General features: G+C 50.6%; 1 protein-coding gene across 1 annotated transcript in view; it reads left to right on the top strand.

Moving 5' to 3' along the window:
• The window catches only part of ralgapa2 (Ral GTPase activating protein catalytic subunit alpha 2), a gene marked incomplete at its 5' end in the record, with an annotated part of 114,914 nt that overhangs the window by 9,117 nt on the left and 78,715 nt on the right, over window positions 1-27,082 (top strand). The window contains 3 exon segments of the mRNA XM_084438391.1: window positions 16,658-16,768; window positions 18,367-18,416; window positions 25,779-25,793. Coding sequence (XP_084294517.1) covers window positions 16,658-16,768; window positions 18,367-18,416; window positions 25,779-25,793 — 176 coding nt within the window.

Here is a 27,082-nt window from a genome sequence, read left to right as displayed (position 1 = left end):
CAGGCCAAGGCCAGTGAAAAAAAAATATTTTCTGAAACTTTTTAGTATGAGGAGTGTGCTCTGGTTGCACTGGGCAATATTTATTGTGTCATTTACAGGGCTCGTCAACAAAACCAGTTTGTCCAGTCAGACTGGTTACTTAAGACAATTTTGAATAATGCACTGTACAGTCAGGAAACAGAACTAGCATAAGTAAAATTCCATGTTTGGCTTTATCTGTCAGATCTCTCTGTTTATCTGTGGGATCTCTCGCTGTCTCAACAGCCGAACATGACCAAACTATTCTAATCTGGACCTCTCGCTGTCTCAACAGCCGAACATGACCAAACTATTCTAATCTGGACCTCTCGCTGTCTCAACAGCCGAACATGACCAAACTATTCTAATCTGGACCTCTCGGTTTGAAGCCTGAAGAGAACAAACTGCTGCCTTAGTTATGTCTCTTTCATCAGCTGTATTATTATTATTATTATTATTATTATTAATAATAATAATAACAATAATAATATAATAATAATGATACTTTATTTGTATAGCACCTTTCATACAAATAAATGCAGCTCAAAATGCTTTACAACAGAGAGTTTGCATGCACAGAGTGCTTCACATAAAAATAGACATAAAATAAACCAGGAAAATAAGATGGAAGATTTAACACAAATCTAACCTTACCCTAGGTTACTTCGTCATGAAAAGCGACAGGTCAACAAAAGCTAACCTTTATCTAGGTTACTTCGTTGTTCAAAGCGACGGGCCAATCGCGTAAGACGCACCTAATCCCTCAGTACTAGGTCATAAACGCACCAAATCATCTGACATTCAACCCAACCCCGTCCTTTGTGCATCTATGTCTGACACCATCTAGATGAAGTGGCCTATAGCTCCCTTTGGGCTGTCTTGTATGTTTGAAACCTGTTGATTGGCTATTGTTCTATTGTGCTAGGCCGAAGCAAACAATCTGCCCATTCAAACAATTACCGGCTTTTCACTGTGACTCACCAATCATTCAGGTATAGGTTTTCAAAATTCTGGTAATATATAAAAAAAACAAAAAACTTTCCATTGGGATTAATGGGAATAAACTGGGAATTTTGGGTTATTTATACCAACTGTATTTACCTTGTCATAAACAGATATATATATATATATATATATATATATATATATATATATATATATATATATACATTTTGTTTTGCCAAAAGCAGACATACTGGCAAACATTTCTAATACACATTTTAAAAATGACATTTTTTGCTTAATCCATTTGTGAGTAGAACTTTAATGGACTCTACAGCCCTCTTAGTGTGCAGGATGATAGGAATTAGCTGTGCATGTGATGATGAATGCCCAGTAAAGGGTTGAAATTCAACTGATTCAACAGCTGAATTTGCATTTAATCAGTTTGTTTTAACCAAGATCATGCTGCAAGATGTAAGATTCTACTGTATAATTGCATTTTATGTGTTTTCCCCAACTAGGCTACATTTAAATTCCCTGTTATAGGGGTCTGTGGTGGTGTAGCCGTCTAATGCATTGGACAGCGCTGCCTGAGGGTGGTTAGTTTAATCTTGGCTTGAGAGTTCGTCACACAACAGCAACCCTGTCTGGTGTTGGAATTACGGTAGTGAGCTGAGATAGTCAAGGACCCCGTTTAGAATTGGTTTTAGAATGGGTTTTGGACAATCAGATTCAAAGTGGACAGCGCTAAATACAGGTGTAAACGGCCACCAAACGTTTTGTGAAATGTTTCCTCAAACCACTTTCCGAGGTGGTCTGGGACACATTTGACCACATATCTTTAGTAGTCTAAACGCTAATGCGTCCTGATGCGTCCCCGACAAAGACGTAACAGGAGAACACGTCATCAATGCAGGATAATTTTTCTCCTTTTTCACCTTAGCCTGCGCTCTTTTTCCAGTCCCAAATGACTTGTCCTATCAATCGAAACAGTTGGAATAGTCCAGGTGTTCATGCACACTTTTTTCAATGTGCTCGAAGTCAAACCTACTGATTATTGATTTGTTTACATGGAACAGCTGTGCTACACGCAAGCAGGCAGGAGTGACTGAGTTACTATGGTTACTATATACAAACACAAGTGGTCAGCTGGACACACTTGGAGACGCATGATAGACAGGTGTAAACGATGATGTCTCGCTGTCCACTTCTGTGATCTGATCGTCCAAAACGCATTTTAAAACCAAGTCTAAACTGGGTCAAAGAGTTTTCTCCCTTTCACATTGCCGACTGGCGGGTTGTGGGATGAATCCTCCACAGTTAGTATGGGGTAACTGGACACTAGGTCAGGGTAAATTGGCTACCAGATTGGATGAAAATGGGATAAAATCATAAAATAAAATCATAAAATAAAAAATTGTTGAAAAAAGGTTATACAAAAAAGGTTAAAATTGCAAACATTTCTGACCTTAACTTTCCATAGAAAATTTCTGGAAAGTTTCCGGAAATTTACCAGAAATGTTCTGACCCTTTGCAACCCTATTCGGGTATACCTTTGATATCATAAACATGTACAATAAAATATAAGAATTCAAGGAAAATACAGTGTAAAAATTACAATTTCATAAAATGTTCTATTGGACATTTTTAAGAAAGAAAGAAAAGTGCCCGCAAGTGCAAAAGGAGCTAGTTAAAAGCTAAAGTGAAGAGATATGTTTTTAGCTTTCTTATTGTCACCATCTCCCTTTTACACAGGCACCTGAAGGTCGGGCTCAGCGGGAGCTGGCTAGCGCTTGGCTCACCGCTCCACATTACTGGTTAATTAATGGAGAGCTTTGAGGGTGACCACAGGAGGAAGACTGGCAGTTGAGCTGCTCCCCGGTGTTTGACTGCCAAGATATAGACTCTGCCTGGTCTCTGAGGGCAGAGTGGGAAAGGTCAGGCCACAGTCACTGCTGCCATGGCCTGGAACGCTGACCTCGCACTAAAGAGATGTGTTTGACCGCAAGAGACTGGTCGCAAATATGGCCTTTTGTTACGCCATTTGGGTCAGTAGGCCGAACAGGCAGGCTAGGTTTTGTTGTTGGAAAATGGCTTTATCTTGCCTGGGGCCATGCTTCAGGTTTGCTCCTGCCTTGTAATAATGCTACAGTATAATGGCTTCTTTTGTAAGGGCGTTTTCACAATGTAGGCTAATAGGCATCTCATCGCCTTCTGGAACACAAAGACATTAAAACACTAGTCATGTTTATGGCTGGCCGTATGCTTTGCCTGAATGAAACCACAGAGTGTGTGTGATGACATACCTAGCAGTCCCAACGCATTGTTGTCACCTCAGGGTTGGTACAAGGCTGTTGACAGCTTATTGGAACTGGGCTGCTATTTACAACCAGACGAACTAGGCCTATAGCCTATAGCCTATACGTCACACTGCCTCGTGTGAATTACAGCTTCCGTTGGGCCTCTGATCGTTTAGGCTACGCCACAGAGATAGAGAGAGAGAGACTACTTAGCTAGAGATAGAGAGAGAGAGACTACTTAGCCCTAGATAGAGAGAGAGAGACTACTTAGCCCCATCACTTTAACCTGGCCGGCCAGTTAATCAAACTCTAATGCACTGTATATTGTGGAGATGATGCATTGCACGGGCCGGGCCTGTTATTGATGTCCTCTACCCCGTCTTAAATCACCCGCACAGTCAGTCAGGTGGGAAGCCTCAGTCCAGAGAGTAGTTAGACCACCTCACTGCAGACCAAAGGCTTTATCGGCCCAGCAGGCCATACATCACTGACTGTAGTCGTCTACAGCCCCGGCAGTGATGGTAGCACTGAGCTGAATGGACTCCCATTGACCTCCTGATAAGGGACGGCAATTGGGCCCAGCTGTGTGGAATTATGATTGGCGGGTGTCCTGTCCATCCCTCTGGTGGCTGTGCTGGACTGGGAGCAGGTGTGTGTTATCGTGGGGCCTTGGTGTGAAGCAGACTGCTGCCTCCTCTCTCTCTCTCTCTCTCTCTCTCTTTCTCTCTCGGTGGGAGTGATTGCATCATGTGACACACTGCAGCCCAGTCCCACCCCCCACCCCCCTCCTCCCCATCCTCATCTGCAGCTGGTTGCCATGGATTTATCATTAACCTCCTCTCAGCCTGGTCAAAAGTCGTCTCTCCTCTACAAGAGCTGTGGAGAGCTGACTGGCTGGCCGACTGGCTGACTGGCTGACTGGCTGGTTGGCTGACTGGCTGACTGGCTGGTGGGCTGACTGGCTGACTGGCTGGTTGACTGACTGGCTGACTGGCTGACTGGCTGGCTGGCTGGCTGGCTGGTTGACTGACTGGCTGGATGGCTGGTTGACTGACTGGCTGACTGGCTGGTTGGCTGACTGGATGGCTGGCTGGCTGGCTGACTGGCTGACTGGCTGGTTGACTGACTGGCTGACTGGCTGGTTGGCTGACTGGCTGGATGGCTGGCTGGCTGGCTGACTGGCTGGTTGACTGACTGGCTGGTTGACTGACTGGCTGGATGGCTGGTTGACTGACTGGCTGACTGGCTGGTTGACTGACTGGCTGGTTGACTGACTGGCTGGGTGGCTGGCTGACTGACTGGCTGACTGGCTGGTTGACTGACTGGCTGGTTCGCTGGCTGGCTGGTTGACTGGCTGGCTGGTTGACTGGCTGGCTGGCTGACTGGCTGGCTGACTGGCTGGAACAGAGGCTTATTTGAGGTTTAGGCCTGTTGTTGTTGTTTTCAGTCATCCCTCCTCTGTTTCCCGATACTGTGTTTTGAAACGGTTCGACGGGCGTCGTGGCAAGAGATTAGGAATGATTAGCAGCTAGCACACTCCGACTGACTGTTATCAGAGGAAGAGGGATTTCCAGTGAGCAGTTCACCTTTTTGGCCGCGACACTGTTCACAGCACCCACATTTACAGTATGCAACATGCGAGCACGTGCACACACACGCACTTACATATTATACATAGATATCATATGTACACAAGTGTGCACACCCTTTGATATGACACCCAAAAGTGAACTGAGGTGCACAAGTCTGTGATAAATTCAATTGATCGGACATGACTTGGGATTGCCAACACCTGCCTATATACAGTAAGGTCCCACAGTTGATAGTGCATGTCAGAGAAAACTCCAAGCCATGGGGTCAAAGGAATTATTTGCAGATTGTGTCAAAGCATAGATCTGGAGAAGGGTATGGAAAAATGCAGCTGCAGCTTTACAGGAGCACACACAAAGACCACCATCATTCGTAAATGGAATAAGTTTGGAACCACCAAGAATCTTCCTAGACCTGGCCGCCCTGCCAAACTGAGCGGTCAGGGAAGACGGGCCTTGGGGAGGTGAGCAGGAACCCGAGGGTCACTCTGACAGAGCTCCAGCGTATCCTTGTGAAGATGGGAGAAGCTTTCAGAAGATCAACCATCCAGGCAACACTCCACCAATCAGGCCTTTATGGTAGAGTGGCCAGACGGAAGCCACCCCTTAGTAAAGAGCACATGATACCCGTTTGGAGTTTGCTAAAAGGCACATAGAGGACTGTCAAACCATGATAATCAAGATGCTCTTGTCTGATGAAACCAAGATGAACTTTTTGGCCTGAATACCAAGTGTCAGATGGAGGAAACCAGGAATTGCTCATCACCGGGCTAATACCATCCCTACAGTGAAGCATGGCGGTGGCAGCATCATGACGTGGGGTTGCGCAGTGGGAACAGGGCGACTAGTCCTGATTGAGGGAAAGATGAATGCAGTTAAGTACACCGAGATCCTTGAAGAAAACCTGCTCCAGAGCGCTCTGGGCCTCAGACTGGAGCGAAGGTAAACCTTCCAACATGACAATGACCCGAAGCACACAGCCAAGAGAACAAAGGAGTGGCTTCGGAGAAAATCTGTGAATGTCCTTGAGTGGCCCAGCCAGAGCTCAGACCTGAATCCATCCGAACATTTCATTTCATTAAATTACATTAGTCATTTAGCACACGCTTTTATCCAAAGTGACTAACAATAATTGCATTTAATGTAGGAAAAGCCAATGTACTACTACTTGCCAGAACAAGTGTATCTCCTTTCTAAAACAAGTGACTAAGAGCATTATCTAGTGCTGAAGGCAAAGTGCAAGAATAGCAATCTAAAATACAATAGTTGCTTAAGAGGGTGGATCGTTGTAGTGATTCTTGAAGAGAAGAGTTTTGAGCCTGCGATAGAAAGAGCTGTAAATGACTGTGTACCGACCCTCCCCATCCAACCTGACAGCTTAAGGGTGTGTACCTGTTTTCACTTCATCATTATTGCCTATTGTGTGTAGATGTTTGAGGCAGAAAATGAACTCTATCTATTGTAGAATGAGTCTGTAAGGTAATAAAATGTGGAGGTTAAAGGAGTGTGCAGATGTTCCGGCTTGACTTTACGCATGGTCCAACGCAACGCACATGACAACTTTATATAAACACTGCTTTAGCCAGCTACGCCACCAAAAAGCTATCGATCCCATAGCGTGGGCGGGCGCCGGTATTCATACTGAAGAGTGAGTTCAACCAATCCAGCTCGGTTACACACACACACACACACACACACACACACACACACACACACACAGTGCATCAGTGCGCTGAAACACAGCACTAGAAGAGTGCTGCATACAGTAGCTTCGTACACACACCTCCTCTGGGGGGGGGAGGTCTCTTTCTCTTCATCTCTGTGGCCTCAGGCACCTTCAACTCGCTGAATTTTAATTTGCAGCGTACCCTAGAGAAAACATAAAATGAAATGATCTATCTCCCGTTGCCATCACTGTCCCAGTTTGCGTGAGCAGCAGGATGTAGGTGGCTACCCTGCATCCATCACACAGCCTGCACACACACCTTATCGCTCTGTAGCTGTGTATAGTTCCCTCCCTGGGCCTAAATCAAGTGTGTGTGTGTGCGTGTGCGTGTCACTGCTCCTTTACCAGTTCCACCCTGCTACTGCGTGCTACAAATCTGCCGAGCCAGCTGCTGTACTGTAAATGTAGCTTAGCCCCGAGCTTATGCTAATTCTATTGAGGTCGTCTGATCAAAGGCCCGATTAGGCCCGATGACTAGGGCTGACCCGGCATATTAATGACTCACCTGCCTCACGCGTAGTGAGAACGGCGGGCATTTGCTCTAGCTCCTCACCGGGGGGTTCTTAAATGCCGCTTGACACTCTTTGGCGCAGTCAACGAGATTTCCACCTGGCATAATAAACGCTGTGTGCTGTGTCAGTTTGAACAGGGAGCTGTGTGAAACAGCAGAGCGATCCAGTCATTTGGTTTTGACTGAGTAAATATGCTGTAGGCTTTAGATGGGTTGATGACCATGGCCTGTTGAGCATGATGGACAAGCCTGGTGCGCACACTCATTAGGCTACATTAAATTACAGTAATTCTTTTTATAGAAAGGGACTTACAATAATTGTATTTAGCCTACAGTAGGAAACGTGAGTGTACGTGTTCTTGCCAGAACTCACAAGTGCATCTCCTTTCTAAAACAAGTGACTAAGAGTGTAATCTAATGCTGAAGGCAGCACTACATCGCACACACACACACACACACACACACACACACACACACACACGCTCTCTCTCCCAGCTCACTAAACAAACTCAGTTTAATGCAAGGCCGATTCATTTGACAAAACAAGCACCTTGGAGCAATGCTGTAAATCTATAGGGGGGGGGGGGGTTATTACTTCTTAAACTGCCGGAGGGGGGGAGAATTATACTACTTAACCTGACGAATAGCTTCGCCTGCCTGAGGCCAACGTTCTGTCATTCAATCAGTGGATAAAACCCAGGCGTTGACAGTCGCGTCGCGTCACATCGCTCTCTGTGCATAGTCAGCCAGAACAGCAGTTTTAAACCCCACGGCACCCGAACTGCGGTCACACGGCCGAGGTAGAGGGCTCAGCCCCGGTGACGCCACGTATCATGTGACACGCTAAGGCCTCCCGTGTCAGTCAAACAAGGTCAAAGAGTCACAACATTTCAAAGATCCTATCAGACATTCGTAGGATTCCGTTTTTTTGTTTTTTTTTCCATTCTCCCTGAGAGAGACGCAGGGCGGGAATGAGATCGGGCTCCAGATACTCAGAGAGAGCATATCTCTGTGTGTGAACGCGCCGTGTTTTCCTTTCCTGAGAAGCGCTCCCCTGAATCTTTCATATGGCGGTCTGCTCTGTCGGGCTGCAGGTGATTACGGTCCAGCTGTTTCGTTCCCACACAGGGAGGAGAGCTAGCAGCTGCTCTTCCCTGGCGGCCATCAGGAAACACATTCTCTCTCACGACAGGCCTACAGACCGCTCTGCTTTTGTTCATTTAAATAAGTCTAGTTCTCAGACTGTGCACCCCTCTGGAAATCTCATTCTCAGACCGTGCACGTCTCTGGAAATCGGGCTGTCAAGTTAGCAACTCCCGAATAGGACTTTTAAAGAACGACTCGTTAATATTCTTGGGGGTTTTCTTTTCTCACTTTCATTTAGCCCGCTGGGCGTTAGCGTAGCGCGACAGGTCTCTAGTAGATGTGAAGTGGCGGATTAAAGATTGACCAAGTGGAATTAAGTAGCTCACACTGTTTGGAATTGCAATTGACCTTAACACTGCCCTATGGTGTTGAACTTGGCCAGTGTCTCTAACACCCCTCCCCCCTCCTCTTCTTCTCATCTCCTCTCGACAGAGAGAGAGTGAGAGCGAGAGAGAGTGTTGCTATTGTGTGTGTGTGAGGATCAGTTCGCTGAGCGTTGGCCCTCTCACACACACACTTCCACAAACACCTCTCGGGGAACACAGGCCAGCGCTATCGGCAATCGGCAGTTCCTCCCGCTCCGGCCAACAACAATGAAAAACACGCCAGATTTCCTCACGTATACCATGTCCCGCGCGCACGTGTGTGAGAAGATTACACGTTCCCAACGGCTGGTGTTTTGGTGAGAATCAGCCTCACCCTGTCCTCTGTTTTTCGTCCAGAGTGGCAGCGGACGATAGGCGGAAGGCTAGGAGGGTGACATCGGAGGGTGACATCGGAGGGGACACCGGCGTCTTGTTGTGTTTGCGGGGTCAGGGTTTTTCCTGGCTCAGAATGGGTCTTTTGGGGGTGATGCACACACAAATTAGAGGGGAAACCTCTGTTTTATGTCGAGTAGCCTACCAGCATGTATAGGCCTGTATTCTTTGCTGTCGTTCTGACTGAGCTCACTTTTCACAATCGCGGGAAATCTCCTGACATGACACAAAATGGATATGAAGACAAAATGTTCAAGATACTGACAACCTGTCTATTAATTATCTCGATTACTAGTGGTCCAAACCATGGACAATGCAAGAGGGATGGGCTGCACTTGAAAACAGCTACAGTATCAAACACATTTGCAGAGGATTAGAATGGCTGTTTTTATTCTTGATTTTTTAGCATTTTGGTACTGGTGATTTTCCTTTGGCTCTGGCGAAAATCTCTTTGGGGGGCGTCAAAAAAAAACCTCTATGCAGGAAAAACCCTGCGGGATACGGTGTCATCCCCCGCATTCCCCGCCAGCCTGCAGAACCGGTTCTGTGTTCCGTCGGTGCTAGGCCACCCGAGAACCGAGAGCCCCATTGAGCCAGGGGTCGCACAGGGGCGTAGCCTAGCCTGCTCACAAGACAGAGGAGAGTTATGAGGCCCTGGCTATTATGAACCCTCAGCCTCTCTAAATACATAACAGCTCTCGTTCTGGCGACCAAGTCGACTATAAAAATCGACAGAACAGCCGTACAGTGCAGCCTGATCAAAAGCTGTTTTGTTTTTTTCCCAGGATACCTCTCTTGTCAGAATTCCCTTCTCTGCCAGAGGTCCTGTCATCGATCATCCTCCCTTTCTGTCCGTCTCTCCGGCGAGCTCGGCGGGCCGGGCTGGAGGGGTTAGGGGGCGTGGGGAGCGGTGAGTGGAGGGGTTAGGGGGCGTGGGGAGCGGTGAGTCTGGAGGGGTTAGGGGGCGTGGGGAGTCTGGAGGGGTTAGGGGGCGTGGGGAGAGGTGAGTCTGGAGGGGTTAGGGGGCGTGGGGAGTCTGGAGGGGTTAGGGGGCGTGGGGAGAGGTGAGTCTGGAGGGGTTAGGGGGCGTGGGGAGAGGTGAGTGGAGGGGTTAGGGGGCGTGGGGAGAGGTGAGTCTGGAGGGGTTAGGGGGCGTGGGGAGAGGCGGGTCTGGAGGGGTTAGGGGGCGTGGGGGAGAGGTGAGTCTGGAGGGGTTAGGGGGCGTGGGGAGAGGTGAGTCTGGAGGGGTTAGGGGGCGTGGGGAGCGGTGAGTCTGGAGGGGTTAGGGGGCGTGGGGGAGAGGTGAGTCTGGAGGGGTTAGGGGGCGTGGGGAGAGGGGAGTCTGGAGGGGTTAGGGGGCGTGGGGAGCGGTTAGTCTGGAGGGGTTAGGGGGCGTGGGGAGAGGTGAGTCTGGAGGGGTTAGGGGGCGTGGGGGAGCGGTGAGTCTGGAGGGGTTAGGGGGCGTGGGGGAGAGGTGAGTCTGGAGGGGTTAGGGGGCGTGGGGAGAGGCGGGTCTGGAGGGGTTAGGGGGCGTGGGGAGAGGTGAGTCTGGAGGGGTTAGGGGGCGTGGGGAGAGGTGAGTCTGGAGGGGTTAGGGGGCGTGGGGAGTCTGGAGGGGTTAGGGGGCGTGGGGAGAGGTGAGTCTGGAGGGGTTAGGGGGCGTGGGGAGTCTGGAGGGGTTAGGGGGCGTGGGGAGAGGCGGGTCTGGAGGGGTTAGGGGGCGTGGGGAGAGGGGAGTCTGGAGGGGTTAGGGGGCGTGGGGAGCGGTGAGTCTGGAGGGGTTAGGGGGCGCAAGGGAGCGGTGAGTCTGGAGGGGTTAGGGGGCGTGGGGAGTGGTGAGTCTGGAGGGGTTAGGGGGCGTGGGGAGAGGCGGGTCTGGAGGGGTTAGGGGGCGTGGGGAGCGGTGAGTCTGGAGGGGTTAGGGGGCGTGGGGAGAGGTGAGTGGAGGGGTTAGGGGGCGTGGGGAGAGGTGAGTCTGGAGGGGTTAGGGGGCGTGGGGAGAGGTGAGTCTGGAGGGGTTAGGGGGCGTGGGGGAGAGGTGAGTCTGGAGGGGTTAGGGGGCGTGGGGAGCGGCGGGTCTGGAGGGGTTAGGGGGCGTGGGGAGCGGCGGGTCTGGAGGGGTTAGGGGGCGTGGGGAGCGGCGGGTCTGGAGGGGTTAGGGGGCGTGGGGAGAGGTGAGTCTGGAGGGGTTAGGGGGCGTGGGGAGAGGTGAGTCTGGAGGGGTTAGGGGGAGAGGTGAGTCTGGAGGGGTTAGGGGGCGTGGGGAGAGGTGAGTCTGGAGGGGTTAGTGGGAGAGGTGAGTCTGGAGGGGTTAGGGGGCGTGGGGGAGAGGTGAGTCTGGAGGGGTTAGGGGGCGTGGGGGAGAGGTGAGTCTGGAGGGGTTAGGGGGCGTGGGGAGAGGTGAGTCTGGAGGGGTTAGGGGGCGTGGGGAGCGGCGGGTCTGGAGGGGTTAGGGGGCGTGGGGAGCGGCGGGTCTGGAGGGGTTAGGGGGCGTGGGGAGAGGTGAGTCTGGAGGGGTTAGGGGGCGTGGGGAGAGGTGAGTCTGGAGGGGTTAGGGGGCGTGGGGAGAGGTGAGTCTGGAGGGGTTAGGGGGCGTGGGGAGCGGCAAGTCTGGAGGGTGGACAGAGATGGATGACGGGCTCGGATAGGTCGACACAGGGCGTCAAACAGAACTCATCCTTTATGCCCACTGTGCGCGCACACTCACACACACACACACACACACTCTCTGACCCCTCGGAGCCCTGCGGACTACCTCCTTCTCTGAGGATGTGCCTGCTGCTGGACCTGCCTCTCCTCTGTCAGGGGGTGGAGCCGCAGATGAGTCAACATGTTTTTCCTGACCGAGCAGCAGGCAGACAGGAAGAGCTCTCACAATGAGCAGCGCTGAGTAGTGGACCATGTGAGGGGCTGAGATAAGGCCCCCCCCCCCACCCAATCCCCCCTGTACTGGTACTGGTACTGTCCTCCTGGCCCCCCATCACAGGCCCCAAGATACTTTTTCCACAAAAGCTTGAGGCGAATCATGTATGAAAAGTCAACGGCAGGAGGTGAATGGGCAGAGTTAATCGAGGCGTTCTGTGGGCGACGCGAATCGAGCGAGGGTCGCGCGTTCGCTTGAGTTAAAAAAAAAAAAAGAAGAAAAAAGATTCAACTCAAGCGAACATCCCGCCTGGCGAAAGCCAATCGCCCTCCGGTATGGATAGACACGTGCTACCTACCACGGTGCAATCTGGGAGACAATTTTAAAGGGACGCCGTGCTAATCACCTAGCTTGGTCTAGCGAACTTGCTAGCGGCGGCGGCGCGATCCAACGTGCTCGCTGTGACGCGGCACGGAATTCGCGCGTTCGTTTTTCCGGGCAAGCGCCGCTGAAGGAAAGCGAAGTCGACTTTCGCTTCACGCCCGGTGGAGAAACGCCACTTCGGAGGACCCGTACCTGCGGCCGGCCCAGCTGGGAACAGCTTAGCCCGGGTGCTCGGCTGACCTGTCCCTGTTTCTCTACTAGATGTCCGGCGCCAGTTCCAGGCCCCGCCTGCTGTGCCCAGCCTTGTCAAGCGGTGGCGCCGATGGGCCTGGACCCAGCCCACTTCATTCACTTCAGCTGAGACAATGATAGATTAGCGAAAGATATGTTTACTGTCCGCTGTTGACAGGCGGAGGGTGTGTGTGTGTGTGTGTGTGTGTGTGTGTGTGTGTGTGTGTGTGTGTGTGTGCTGAGGTGTGAATTGAACAGGTTGAGGTGTTTAGCTGAGGTGTCTGGCTGTACCCCCAGGGCAAACTTATCCAGAGTGTGGGGGACGGGCGGATTTAATGAAGTGCTACTGTACCTCCTCCGGGAGCCAGAGAGGATAAGAGGTACAGTACTAGAGAGAGATTGTGGGCGAGTGTGTCTGTCTGTCTGTCTGTCTGTCTGTCTGTCTGTATCTGTCTGTCTCTCTCTCTGTCTGTTTGTCTGTAAGTCTGTAAGTCCGTAAGTCTCTAAGAGGAACATCCACAGATTAATGAATCCGGAGATCCATGGGTGTGTTAAGTGCTCAGTATTGCAGGGTTGAGCAGCTCTAGTGCAATAGGGGCTTATTACAAGGTGACACACACACACACACACACACACACACACACACACACACACACTTCACACACACTTCACACAAAGTCAATATTTGGTGGCAGGCCTTAAAAGACCATTATGTACCCACTCTGATGCTAGGCTGCTAGTGAGCTGGTTCAGTAAGCTGCTTGGGACTTACAGGCCTTTTACTGTGCAGAGAGAGAGAGAAGCAGAGAGAGAGAGAGATAGATACAGTGAGGAGAGATGGAGCGAGAGGAAGGCGAAATGAGAGAGGTTCAAGCCTAGTAAACATTTACCCTCACAGATCATTCACTCGTGTAGTCCAGTGACTCGGCCCAAGTGTTTACGCTAGCCAATGGACCTGCATTGAGAGGGTATTATGTCCGTTAGGGTGTTTTTAATGGAGTATAAACACCATCCTCCGCTGCTCTTGACCCCTTGTTATGAAGAAGATTTTCTTTTTGAGACACATTCAGCTTTCTGTCAAGGAGAAATCTTGGTTTTGTTTTGGCAGCTTAAAGTAGCAATGTGGCATTCTCTGAAATGTTTATACCTCAGCTGTTCTGGTTCATGGATCTGGTAATAAGTCAGTTGGAACTGTTGGTCTCTTGGTATTGTGTTCGTCTTCCCAACATTTAAGTCAGCGTGCTCTTGCTGCAGGCCTGCTAAGGTGTGTTTTCTCCCTGCTCAGCTGTCAGCAGTGAAGCGATTAGCCCACCGCAGTTCTCTCTTGGGAGCCACTGCTGCTCTTGTCTGTTGGTTGCAGAGTTCTGGCGTTTGCTATACAATATCCCTGAGCTGTAGCTAGCTACTGTACCAAAGCATTATCTTTAAGAACCTGTCTTCAAATTTAGCATTGGATATCTCTGCCTGTGGGCCTGTTATCTCAGTGTTTTCCATACGCTTCTGATGACGGAATCTCCCCAAATCAGTCTTCCTTATTGAATATTCCGGAACAGTCAGTTCTCTAATGCTATTATCCAGAGAACTAAAGCAGTTAGGCCCTATGTTTGCCCATTTCTCTTAATCTTTTTTTTCTTTTTTAAAGGGCATCATAACTGTAAGCCATATCCATTAGGCTAAAACAGGGAAGCTCAAATATTATTTCCAAGCGGTTGTATCTATTCTTCTTCATTATTTGTGTCTGTTTCTCGTGTCGAACATTAAACACTAACTGGGCCATTGTCTTGTAATGGGACACAGGCTACAAAATGCCAGTACTCCCCTGTGAGCCATTTAGCTAGCTTGCTACCCAGCTAGCCCGGCAGTTTTTGGGAGCCCTCCAATTTGGCATGTGGTCTGGGGAACATTGTTGCTAGAAGGAAGGCTGGACCCACAACAGAAGGTGAGCCTTAATTGCTCAATTAGTGTGCCAAGCCCCCTTCTGTTATGCTTGATTATTTATGGCCAGGTCTGTTTTCATCACCAGCAAACATGGTAGGCGATCCTCATCCTCAATATTGATACTGATACTGATTACTGGAATAAAAAATAATAATAAAAAAACTAGATTTGAAACCATTGAGTGTTTATGACAGTCTATTAGTCATAGCTTGTGTGTGTGTGTGTGTGCGTGTGCGTGCGTGTGCGTGCGTGCGTGCGCGCGTCCGACTTGGTGTGCAGTGTACAGGTGCGTACAGTGTGTATGGTTGAGTCTGCAGGATGCGCGCGTGTGTGTGTGTGTGATTTTGTGCGAATCTGCATGTATGTGCCTGCCTGAGAGAGAGTGAAGAGAGCAGTCTGTTTCTCACTCGTCCCCCCTGGCGTGAACAACACGACTACGACCTGGCCTTGACCCCGGTCCAGACGCAGCGGCAAACTCCGTCTCTCCACAGAGCAGCAGATGACCCCCCCCCCCCCAAACTCCGTCCCTCCACATAGCAACAGATGACCCCCCCCCCCCCAAACTCCGTCTCTCCACAGAGCAGCAGATGACCCCCCCCCCCAAACTCCGTCTCTCCACATGGCAACAGATGACCCCCCCCCCCAAACTCCGTCTCTCCACAGAGCAGCAGATGACCCCCCCCCCCAAACTCCGTCTCTCCACAGAGCAGCAGATGACCCTCCCGCGCCGGCGCTCGCCCACCTGGATGAGTGTTTTCCTGTGAGCTCAGCAGTCAGCAGCACGGCCAGGCTAACGAACGCACGCTCGGCACACGCTGTCGCTAGAGAGACCAGAGCTACCTCTGGCCCGAGCACCATACTGCTGAATAAGCATATACAGTAGGAGGTTACAGAGAGGTGTGGAGGAGGAGGAGGAGGGAGTGGATCCTAGATCATGAGAAACAGGCACAGGTGTGTGTGTGTGTGTGTCAGTGTGTGTGTGAAAAAGGTGATGAAGGTGGCGCATCAACCAGTTGAATTGATCAGGGAGTGCTGGGCCCAGACAATTGTAATACAAAAAATCTCAAAAACTTGAGAGGGTAGCACATCCCATAAATACATAATAGGTGACGGAAGACTTTCTTACCATTAGAGTTTTTATTTGGCTACAAATAACCCTGACGCGTTTCGGCACAAGTGCCTTCTTCAGAGAGGACATTATCGGAATCCTTTCTGATTTTTTATACCTTGTATACTTTTTAAAATATTCAGCTTTTTCAATATTTTTTTTATTTTTACAATGTAACTCTATGGGCGGTGTGTGTGTGTGTGTGTGTGCGTGTGTGTGTGCGACTCTCTTGCACCCCTGTGTTTGCATGCACTACACATGTAGCATACAAGTGTACACTAGGGCTGGGTATCGATTCAAATTTCAAGATTCGATTCCGATTCACAAGGTTCAGAATCGATTATCACGATTCGATTCAATATCAATTCGGTTAGTGTTACTAAAACCTGTTTTTTGTTTTTTTTTAGCTGTAACCTTAATTACATGACTGCCAAGTTAAGCAACACATCAATACTAGGGCTGAATGAATGAATTAATCATTGAATGAATTAATGAACTATTCATTCCTTCATTTATTACTTTCATTTGATTCAGAATCGATTCAGAATCGATTAATCGATTTTTTTAACCCAGCCCTAGTGTACACACGCATGCATGTGCACGCACACACACACAAAACCCTCTTTCCTGTAGATGGCACATCAAGCCACGCACACACACACACACACACACACACTTCAGATGCTATCATATGTGATTTCTAGAACTTCTAGAAAGATGCTCATCCCCCTGTTCAGGCGCTGGGGGTGAGACGTGTCTGATTAGGCTGTTTAGAAGCGCTTCTCTGTCCTTGAATATGGCGTGAGATTCTCCATGGCGGTTGAGGCTGGATGACGGCCTGATCGGCTGTGGGGACCCATGCTCGACCGGAGCTACCTACGGCCCGACTGGTTCATCTCCCAAACTGGTTCATCTCCCAAACTGGTTCATCTCCCAAACTGGTTCATCTCCCAAACTGGTTCATCTCCCAAACTGGTTCATCTCCCAAACTGGTTCATCTCCCAAACTGGTTGTGGTCAACGGAAAACATGTCCTCTGTCGTCCTCACATTGTGACCGTTCCATCCACTCGACGTGACCCCCGTGACCCCCGAGAGAGTAACCCGTTTTTAACTAACTGTCCCTCTGTCTTTGTCGTTTGCAGATATCATCGAGAAGAGCGAGCTGAAGACGTTCTTCGAGAGCAACTGCTCGCAGATTTATTTTATCTTCTATGAAAATTTCATTACACTGGAAAGTAACTTAAAGCAAAAAGGTAAGGAGGCGAGCGTGGAGACGTCGCCCGTGGCTTCCCCTGGCAACCAGCCCATAATTAGCTCGGTAATGGCGTTTTTTCGCTGGCGGGGAACGGGTTGTCAAAGTTCAACACTGCAAGGATCTACCTTTCCCAGCCCCGTCCTGTAGCTGCTCAAAGCCAATTACAGGAACATTAATTCGAATGGTGGCGCGGAGAGAAACGATTTGAGCGCACCGCCTACGACTATAGTCAGCGATTTGGGGCCCATTAGAGCGGGGCCAAACACACAGAATTAGAAAATCAGTCATGACACCCCCCCCCTGGAGATTAGACAGGGTATTATCAAATGACTTTGACTTTACCTCTGACCTTACAAATGCACTACAGGGAATAGCAATTATTTCCGAGTTGAATGTCGTTAGCCTGACTGCCGGGAGACAAGTGATAGGAGTGAGTGGAGGAGTTACCGACTTGAACATTTTTGGGTTTTTCCGTCGCTCGATTTGATCAAACCTATTACGATTGGTATGGTAATGGTGTGACATGATATTTAATGCCATGACTTCAAGTTAAATAGCCATTCATCATCATTGGTAGGTTACTGTAGTGAGAGTTGTGATGGTGACAGAGTGAGAGAGAGAGAGAGAGAGAGAGAGAGCAGAATACCCAAGAGCCTCTCCACTCTGTTGCTAGGCCAGGCTCATTCCCAGAACCCCCTCCTCCATCAAGCTCACATCGCAGACACTCAACCTCTCTCCTCTCCTCCTTCTCCTTCTCCTCCTCTTCCTGATTGATTTAGTGCAGCGTTTCCATCGTAGACACACCACTGTAACAGTATATTATATCAATTATATAATACAGTATATAGATGTGGAGAGGAGAGTCTAAAGAGGTTGGTCTCCTTCATACTCCTGCTACCCCATCGCTTTATAAGGAGCTGGAGAGCTCAAGACTGTCCACCTCTCTCTCTCTCTCTATCCCTCCGTCTCTCTCTATCCCCCCACCACCACCCCACTCCCAGTGCTCACCCATCCCTCGGTCCTCCACTTGGACGCTTTGAGCTCGGAGTGACGGCAACCTCCCTGGCCGATGCCAGCCCCATCATCACCGAGCCTTGACAGTTGACCCTTAAACGAACAAGTCCAAGCTCCACGGCTCCCACAGATAACGGACGACGGGCTCCTCGGTGCCCTCACCCACCGTCTGCGTCCGTCCGTCCGTCTGTCTGACCTGGTGGAGCTCACACCTCTGGCGATACTGGGAGGGTTGTGCTAAAGCTACGTTGTCGCGCTGACGCGGCGTGGAACCAGGATGTCAGGCGGCTGCTTAGAAGATGCTTGTCTTTTATAAACCTAACAACATGATGGTTTTTGTAAATGGAGATGTTTTTCATTATTCATTCATTTATTTATTATTGTTTTATGTTATCTTACATGATTTCATATTTGTAATGCATTCTTATTTTAATGTTCTATCATGTATAATGAATTTTTATTCTTGAAGCACATTGAGTCTGTGCTTGTCGCATGAAATGTGCTATATCAAATAAACTTGACTTGACTTGACTTTTTCATGGCCAGAGTGAGACTGACCGCGCCTCTGCCTCTCTCTTTCAGGGAACAAGTCACAGAGGGAGGAGCTGGACTCCATCCTCTTTATTTTTGAAGTAAGTCGCCCCGCCCGTTCTCACCATCTGGTTGTTGTGGTGCTGCTCATGTCTTGTTCCTGCTGGCGGTACCTGCATCCATCCAGCCTGTTTACCCAGCGCTGCAGCGGGGACTACAGTTACCATGGTGCCGCTCTGGGACTCTGCTACTTCCTGGATTTACCCAGAATAGAAACCCAATAGAGAGAGGATATAGACGACGGCTTGATTGTTTTCCAGCCCAACGGGAGGCAGAGACCTTGCTTGGTTTGTGTTGTAGCTCAGCAGAGAGGTGTGTGTGCGCGTTTGTGTGTGTGTTGTTTTTGCGTGTGCGTAGTGCGTTCGTGTGTTCTGTGTGAGTGCGCGCGTGTTGTTTTTCCATGCGTGTAGCGCACGTGCACGTTCTATATGCGTGCGTGTGGTGTTTTTGCGCGTGTGTAGCGCGTGCGTACTGTATGTGTGTAAACAAGACGGCTAACACGATAGGACCCCGCCCCCTCCCTCGCCCCTCTCCGCGCTCTCGTGCCTCACGGAGGTTAAAGTCCCCCCGCCTTGCTCTCCTGGCTGACTGCAGGGCCGGCTCAGGTTTCCTATACAAACGGGCCTCTCTCCAGTTACATTTACCCAGGGCAGGGCTGCCGGCCGCCGCTCAGGACGAGAGAGAGAGAGAGAGAGAGACGGTCTGTTTGGGTCCTCTCAGCGGGCCTGGAGCCCATGTGTGAGGGAAGTGTCCTCGCTGTGTGAACACGGCCCCGGGGGAGACGCCGGAAGAGCGGATATCGGGGGGGGGGGGGTGGGCTCAACATGGCCGCCTCCCTCCTCCGACACGGCGAACCGCGACGCGGTCGGACGGGCGAACGCATTCGCTCCCCCCCCGCGCGCAGCTGTTTCCAATCCGGGCCCCCGTCTGATCGGCGAGTTCTCCCGAGGACGGCGGGGAGGGAAGGCTGCAGGTGAAGTGTTGGAACGGGGCCCGGCGTCTGGGCGGATCAAGGCCCGGCGCAGACGCATTCTTCGGCGCGAACTCTTCAACCAAACTGTCGGCTGCCAGACACTCCAGTCCGTCAGAGAGCCACCAGCGCATCCCTAATGTAGCTCACCTCCGAGGGATTTTCATATCATCGTGTTACATCTAGCCTACTTATCAGCATCTGTCTGAACAATGTTTACCCTGTTGGTGAGGGGTGACGCGGACTCACTGGTGTACTGTTCCTCTGTCACACACCGGAGGTATAGACCATGCTGTGTGTGTCGTGTCCTTGCTTGTTTGTGTGCAGGTAGCATAATACTGGTAGGGTGTTATCAATGTCAACTGAGCTAGGCTAGGCTAAGCTACTGTACCTCCTACTGTAAAAACAGTTAGCCTATGCTAAGCCACATACTATAAACAGTAAGCCTTGGTTAAGTTAGAGTACAGTACATACAAAAAAAAAACTAACTTGCTAACTTGGTTGAACTGGAACTTTTGAGGGATTTCTCCTCAAAATGAGATCGAAACTATGCTAGTGTGACAGCCTCAGTTCAGTTGGGTATGTTTTAAACATGGGCCTGCATCGAGTTGAGATGTAGTGTTGACAGAGAGTGCTCTCTGCCTGTTGATGTGGAAAAAAGCTAGATGTCTGTCTCTCAGCCTCCCTCTCAACAGGATACGCATGTCCAGACACACACACACACACACACACACACACACACACACACACACACACACACACACACACACACACACACACACAACCATCTGACCTTACATGAGCCTGGATTGGATTCCGCACCTCTATTACATATTTATGGAAGGGTATCTTTTCAAAAATACGAATATTGAAAGCAGCTTAACCCTCTCTCTCTCTGTGATCTGACGTGGGCTTTGCCACTGCGTTGAGGAGATAAGCTGGCGTTGAGTGGCGTTCCAGGACAGATACAGAGGGTTCTGATCCCCAGCCTGCCCCTGCGTTGTGTCCATCTCACTCTTAAGCTGCGAGATTACAGACGTGTCGGATCATACGCGGCCGTACACGGGCTGAACAAGTCAAATGTCCACGTCTACCTGCTAGCACATAATACGCTTAGCGCCGGTTCACGTCACGCTAGCCCCGAAATGATTGATGTGCTTGGGTGTTAAGATCAATCAATCAAATCAATCAAAGCTTTATTTGTATAGCGCATTTCATACCCAGAGGCAACACAATGCGATGGTAGATGGTAGAAAGTAGTAGTATTAGTAGTAGTAGTAAAACTTTATTAGTGCCCCGGCGGGGCAATTGGTTTCGCTGCAGTGAAAAAACACAACGCATAATATACACAATAGATACTGTACTCAGATTAAAAAACAGAACGTACTGTACGGGCTATGAACTAGATTTGGAGAGGAGAGTTGTTTGTGTCAGGGGAGGGCGTTGCCTGTCGCCCTCGTCGTCAAAACATCTCTTCTTTCAGTCCGTTCTTTCTCACTCGGAGGAATGCGTATGGAATTCAAATGATGTGCTGTGAACTGCAGAGGCCCTCTTTTTGCAAGGGCCAGTATTCCAAGTCAATTTCATTAGTGTTGGTTAGGCTAATTAATCAACCAGAAAGTAAGCACTGACATCTCCTCGTCCTGTGTGTGTGTGCGTGTGCGTGCGTGTGCGTGCGTGTGTGTGTGCGTGTGTGTGTGTGTGCGCGTGCATGCGTGCGAGTCTGGCTTATTGTATGTGTGAATTTGTGTTTTTGACTTACGTGAATGTGTGTGTGTGTGTGTGTGTGTGTGTGTGTGTGCAGTCATCCATCCATCCACCCAACACACACGCACACGCTGCGGATGTATGGATGGCTGCAGGGAAGCCATTACTTTTCGCCTCCATGCTTCCTGACACACTTTAATACTATATGACAGACTAAGAACAAAGACCCTCCCTCCCTCCCTCCCTCTCTCCCCCTCTCCCCCCCTCCGGTGCTGTAAGATTACTCCAGCGCCACCGCCATCTCCTCCTTGTCTAGGCCCCCCCCCCAGGAAAGATGAGAAAATGGGGGTCTTCCCATCCCTGCATCACCCCCAGTCACTTCTTTCTCTCCCGTGCATTATTGTCTGGATACCTTGCCGTCGTCGTGAGGTATGGGGCCCCCTTTTTCTGGGTCGCTGAGGGGGGGAGGGGGGAGGGGGGGATGTCCGTCACACACTCTTTTGTTCTCCACCCCCAACCCCCTCTCCATCAACACCGCCCTCGCCTCTCTTTGTGTCTGGTGCCACTGGGACACAGACACACACACACACACACGCCACAACAACGCAACGGCCCGCGCCCCAGCGCTGGTGGCGGTGATGTGTGAGTGCGATAGATACAGTAGTGTGAAATGTCATTATGGCCTGTGAAGAATCAGACGGGGGGTCTGGCGGCGAGCTACGCCCCCCCCCCCCCCTCGGACGCAAGCGGTTTCTGTAGCGACGCCTCGACACGCCGCGCCTCTCTCTCTGTCCGCTCATCCGTTTACCGCGAGGGCGTTCCCCCGGCGAGCCAGCCGACAGGCCCCGCCCCCCCCCCTGCGAGAAAAGCAGAAGACGGCGCGCCACCGATTCAGACGGCGCCTCGAGGAAGCTATTAACGCCGCACAGTCGATGCATATTCGTCCCTTTAATGATCCCTCAGCGGCCGGCCGACAGACCCAGAGGTTTCTTTCTCCGCTAGCCTTTCTTATCATACTTGGGGGGAGGGGGGGGGGAGGGCGGGGACAGTGGCGTCATTGAGGAGAAGACGACGGCGGCGGCGGTGGCGGGTCACATGCCGGAGCGGGACATGAAAGGTCCAGTGAGTGGACGGTGTTGGCTAGGCGACACGCCGGGCGCTTGCTAAGTCGCAGCGTGAATGCCGCCTCTGTTCGACGGGATCAAATCCCGCCGCCGCCCGTAAACACACTACAGCCCTCGCGCCCAGATGGCCACTGGGTCCGCATAAAGACCCCTTTCTCCCAGGCAGCGCGGTCTGGCTGTAACCCCTCTACTCTACTCTACTCTGCTCAATGTCCTGTCCTTACTGCCAAGTAGGAGCAGGCCAAATGTCTTATTAGGTGATATGCGCGCGCACACACACACACACACACACACACACACACACACACACACACACACACACACAGTGTCCTCGTGGCTCAAAGAAGCAGGGAGGGCCACGACAAGACAGAGGGATTTGCATGGCACCTGGGCGAGCTCGTCCTGTGGTTAGAAAATTGACGTGGCATTTGGTTGGGGACCACAAACCGAAGCCGTGTTCAGAGGTATGTTTCTGCCCAGGGCTCCTCTGTGTTCAAGCGGGTTGACGTACGAAGACAAAGCCACCGACCCGAAGCCATTGGCCCAAACTAGTGTCAGTTCCACTGGGTGTGTTCTTCTCAGTTTACCTACATGCAGCTAGCTTTACGTACTGTACCTTATACTGTACCTCAGAGGCTTTTTAGACCAGGCTCACAGAGACCGCTAGCTCACAGAGGCCGCTAGCTCACAGAGACTGCTACCTCACAGAGACCGCTAGCTCACAGAGACTGCTACCTCACAGAGACCGCTAGCGCACAGAGACTGCTACCTCACAGAGACCGCTAGCTCACAGGGACCGCTAGCTCACAGAGATCGCTACCTCACAGAGATCGCTACCTCACAGAGACTGCTACCTCAGAGACCGCTAGCTCACAGAGACCGCTACCTCACAGAGACCGCTAGCTCACAGAGACCGCTAGCTCACAGAGACCGCTAGCTCACAGGGAACGCTACCTCACAGAGACCGCTAGCTCACAGAGACCGCTAGCTCAAAGAGACCGCTAGCTCAGAGAGACCGCTAGCTCACAGAGACCACTAGCTCAGAGAGACCGCTACCTCACAGAGACCGCTACCTCACAGAGACCGCTAGCTCACAGACACCGCTAGCTCACAGAGACCGCTAGCTCACAGAGACTGCATTTTCAAGGCAGGAAGCGCCAGGAAGCCCCTTACCGGTCTCAGTAGAATGTTGTCTTGTGAAATGAATCGCCATCCCCATGTGTTGACGTGTTCAGCATGGCTAGGAGGATGTAAACAATCATCTAGCTAACGTGCGGCGGAAGTTTGCAGTGTGAAAGGTATGGTGTAGTGTGTTTGGTGAAATAGTTCTGGCTCAAATGGAGCTTTTGTTTCAATATTCGGTTTGAGAATGCGATATATTTCACGTGACAGCATAATGACACCGGTAAGATCACACCCTGCGCTTCCTGCCTTGAAAATGCATGTTTATCATAGTTTTTAGCAGAGGCCCATAGACCTCCATTATAAAGGGGGTGCGCGCACAGAGGAAAAAGGAGCTAGCTTACTACTGCACGGATCGGTTAAATGTTGGTGTGTACCGATCGGTTTCATTGAGGACAAAGCGACATTTGAGCTAAACTTGCTATGACAGCGGCGTTCCCCTTTAATTAGTCGCTCCCGAAAAAGAAAATCCTCTTCTAGAGCCTCGACCTCCACTGTCATCGTCACAAGGCCAGCGCTTCTGCCGTCACATGACTGCAGCACTCTCGTGCTGGCCCTCGCGGCCGGGCTAGTTTGTTTATCAACTCGCTGAATGACCTTTGACCCTGGTGAGTCAGCACTAGCTGGCTTTCTGACAGGCAGGGCTAGGGGTTGTGGGACAGGCTGCAGCGATGGCGTCGCTGCGCAGACCAGGGGGATCTCGGAAAGGGAAGCGTGTGTCGTCCACTTCCCCTGCTCTTACGACCTCTCTGTGACCCCTGGCTTGTCTGTCATCCAGACCTGCTGACTCAGCTCTCTGACGTCCAGAGGATTGGGGGGGGGGGGGTTGGGAAAGCCCCCGTCTAGCTTCGGACGGGCCAGACTACAGTATGTCATCAGTGGTTTGCTGGGGATATTGATGCCATATACGGATACATTTACTAACTGCATACATTAACTAACTGCAGAGGTTAGCCCCTGTCACTGCGAGACGGTGTCATGTCATGATTATGACATCACATATGTCATGTCACGATGATTCATCCACCCACTGCCGTACCGTACTTGTCTCCGCCTGGCGTGGGCCGTCTGGTTTAGCTGTTTGTTTACAGGAACTTCTCCTGGTCGTGGTCGACCGAAACTCCATGGCCAGCTATTTCCAGCTCCTTCCAAATGTGCATCAGTTTAAAGCAATACATCGCGGTATTTGGACCTTTACAAACATGTCTGGTGCTAATTATCCAATTAGATTTACTAAAAGTAAGCTGAATCGTCCAAACAGTCTACTCAGAAAGATAATACATTGACATTTATTACCTTTTAAACCTTTTAAATCATTCAGCATTCAGTCGAAGTGCGCATGCGCAACGTTGTGCTTAAACAACACAGTAGTAGCCAACTATTCCGCCGCCTATGGATATCATGCGTTTTTTAGCTCAATGATATTATGACGGATGTGAGAAAACCGAAGCGAAACATCATGGAGGAAGCCAGAAAAAGAAAAAGACAATCTGATAACGTTCTGACAGTACGACAGTGCACTTACTCGCAGTTCCGAGAAAACCAGAGAAAACGCTATGTGTTGCTTTAATGTCCCTCGGGAGGTAATAAAACAAGCTGTTATTTCAGCAGGGTTTTTCACCCTTCACCCGGTCTCCTGGACAGTAGGCCGGCTAGGGCACTTTGGGGCTCAGCCTCGTCCAGCCACAGGCAGTAATGTCCAAGAAGGGCCGGCAGGGTCCTGAAAGATAAAAGGCGCCTCCGCTCTCTGTATTTACAGCGTCTCTCGGTCCCGGCCATCGCTCACAGGGAGCCGGGCGATTGGCCGTGATTGATGTCCGTTCCTGCGTCCGGGGCCAGACAGGGACCTTTACAGCGCAGGCTATGTAAACGCCCCCCCCCCCCCCCCTGACACACACACACATATCGTCATGAATAATAGAATGTCAACCTGTATCATGACGGCTAGCCATCAGTAGGCTAGGGCTCTCCTCCATCTGTCTCTCTCTCTCTATTTCTCTTTCTTCATCTCTCCCTCCCTCCCCCCTCCCTCCCTCCCTCCCTCCCTCCCTCCCTCCCTCCCTCCCTCCCTCCCTCCCTCTGTCTCTCTCCCTGTCCCAGGGGTATACAGCCCCACTGCTGCACCTCCTAGCTACAAGAGCTGAATGTCTAGTTTCCTGACAGGCTTCAGGACGCCTCGGAGGCAGAAGACCTGGAAGTGTCTCGGTGTTCCACTTGGTGGTTTAGGAGGATGGAGTCATTAGGACATGATCCGCCTCCCCTGTCTGTACGCAGCTTGACAGGTCTGCAGCAGGAGAGACTATTGGTTTAATAAATTCAGCCTTGGCTTACTGGTTTTTTAATGGGCTTTTTTGAGGGTGGGGTAGGGGGGGGGGGTAGGTATCCCTGCACTCTATGTGACTATTTGTTTTGCGTTCTAGGTGGACCCCAGTAAGGTGGGATCCCAAATAAACATTTAAACGTTTAAATTGTTTTATTGACTTTACAGCAGCTACTGTATGTTTGTCATAAGCCTCTACCAGACTGTATGAAAGAAGAAGCAGCCGCATGTCATTTAAGAGATATTCTGTTGGCTGGATCTAGTGCTGTAGATTAGGGCTCACCATATGTACAGTACGGTACAGGAGGCTATTTTGGTCAGAGTTTATGGGCATCCATGGGCGACCGTCACTGGATGCCCTCATTTAGAAACGCGTGACGGAACTAGCCGGGTCAGGGGATTGAACTTGCCCGGTCAATAAATAAATCATTACGGCTATGGAAAGGCTATTTAAATGCACCCGTCGAACTGTTCCAGTCGGCGGACTCTGGGGCTCCTGACTCTCACTGGGAGAAGATGTGTGTGTGTCTGTGGCAGACTGGTGATCCCACTGCTCGTCAGGAGGTTGACAAGGAGCCGATTGTGTATCATGTTACTGCCACCCACTGGCGAGAGAGGGGAATGAAGATATTTCTCGTGATTGTTATTATTTTTTATTTCTGCTATGCGGTGCATGCACAGGCTGTCCGCTCTGCCCTGCACGTGGTTCTAACAAGATAGCTTAATAGCCTAAGCCATCGGAGTTTCCTTTGATCAATCAAAGCCGTAACCTACTTTGATGCGTAGTGGCCAAAGTCAGGTTTCCCCAATGTCAAAGCCAGCTCTACTAACGGGCCAGATTGGATAATTGAATTACCATGTAAATCACTTATCCAGTTATACCGTCAGGGCTGGCACTCACATTCCCCAAGAGCGGGGTGGGGTGGAGGCGGAGTGGGGGGGAGGGGGGGGGGGGTTAGTTAGCGTGACAAAGGCCCGCTGGTGTGGGAGTAGGCTACATGTTCAACTTTGTTAACAGTGAACTTTGACCTTGTTTCTGGCTCACCTGCTGTGACGCTCGTTACCGAGGCTGTCACATGCCTGTCACGACACTCAGCTGTAAATGTTTCTTGGAAACGCGTCTGTCTGTCTGTCTGTCTGTCTGTCTGTCTGTCTGTCTTTCTTTCTTTCTTTCTTTCTTTCTGTCTGTCTCTGTCCACCTTTTTCATTCAAGTCCAAGTCTGTCGGTAGTTCCACAAAGATTCCTCTCGTCCCCTGAGACATCCAGCAATCCAGAACCGGCGTAGCCTGTAGCCAGTAACTCACAGAACATTTCTACGAGTCTACGGGCGTGAGCGTACAGTGCCTGTCCTCGAGTTCCGCCGAAATGAAGTCGCGCACAACACAAGAGCGGGAGTCAAGTCC

Source organism: Borostomias antarcticus (assembly GCF_949987555.1).
Source record: "Borostomias antarcticus genome assembly, chromosome: 5".
Taxonomy (NCBI): domain Eukaryota; kingdom Metazoa; phylum Chordata; class Actinopteri; order Stomiiformes; family Stomiidae; genus Borostomias; species Borostomias antarcticus.
The sequence above is the reverse complement of the archived record's forward strand: the minus strand, read 5'-3'. Positions and strand labels throughout refer to the sequence as shown.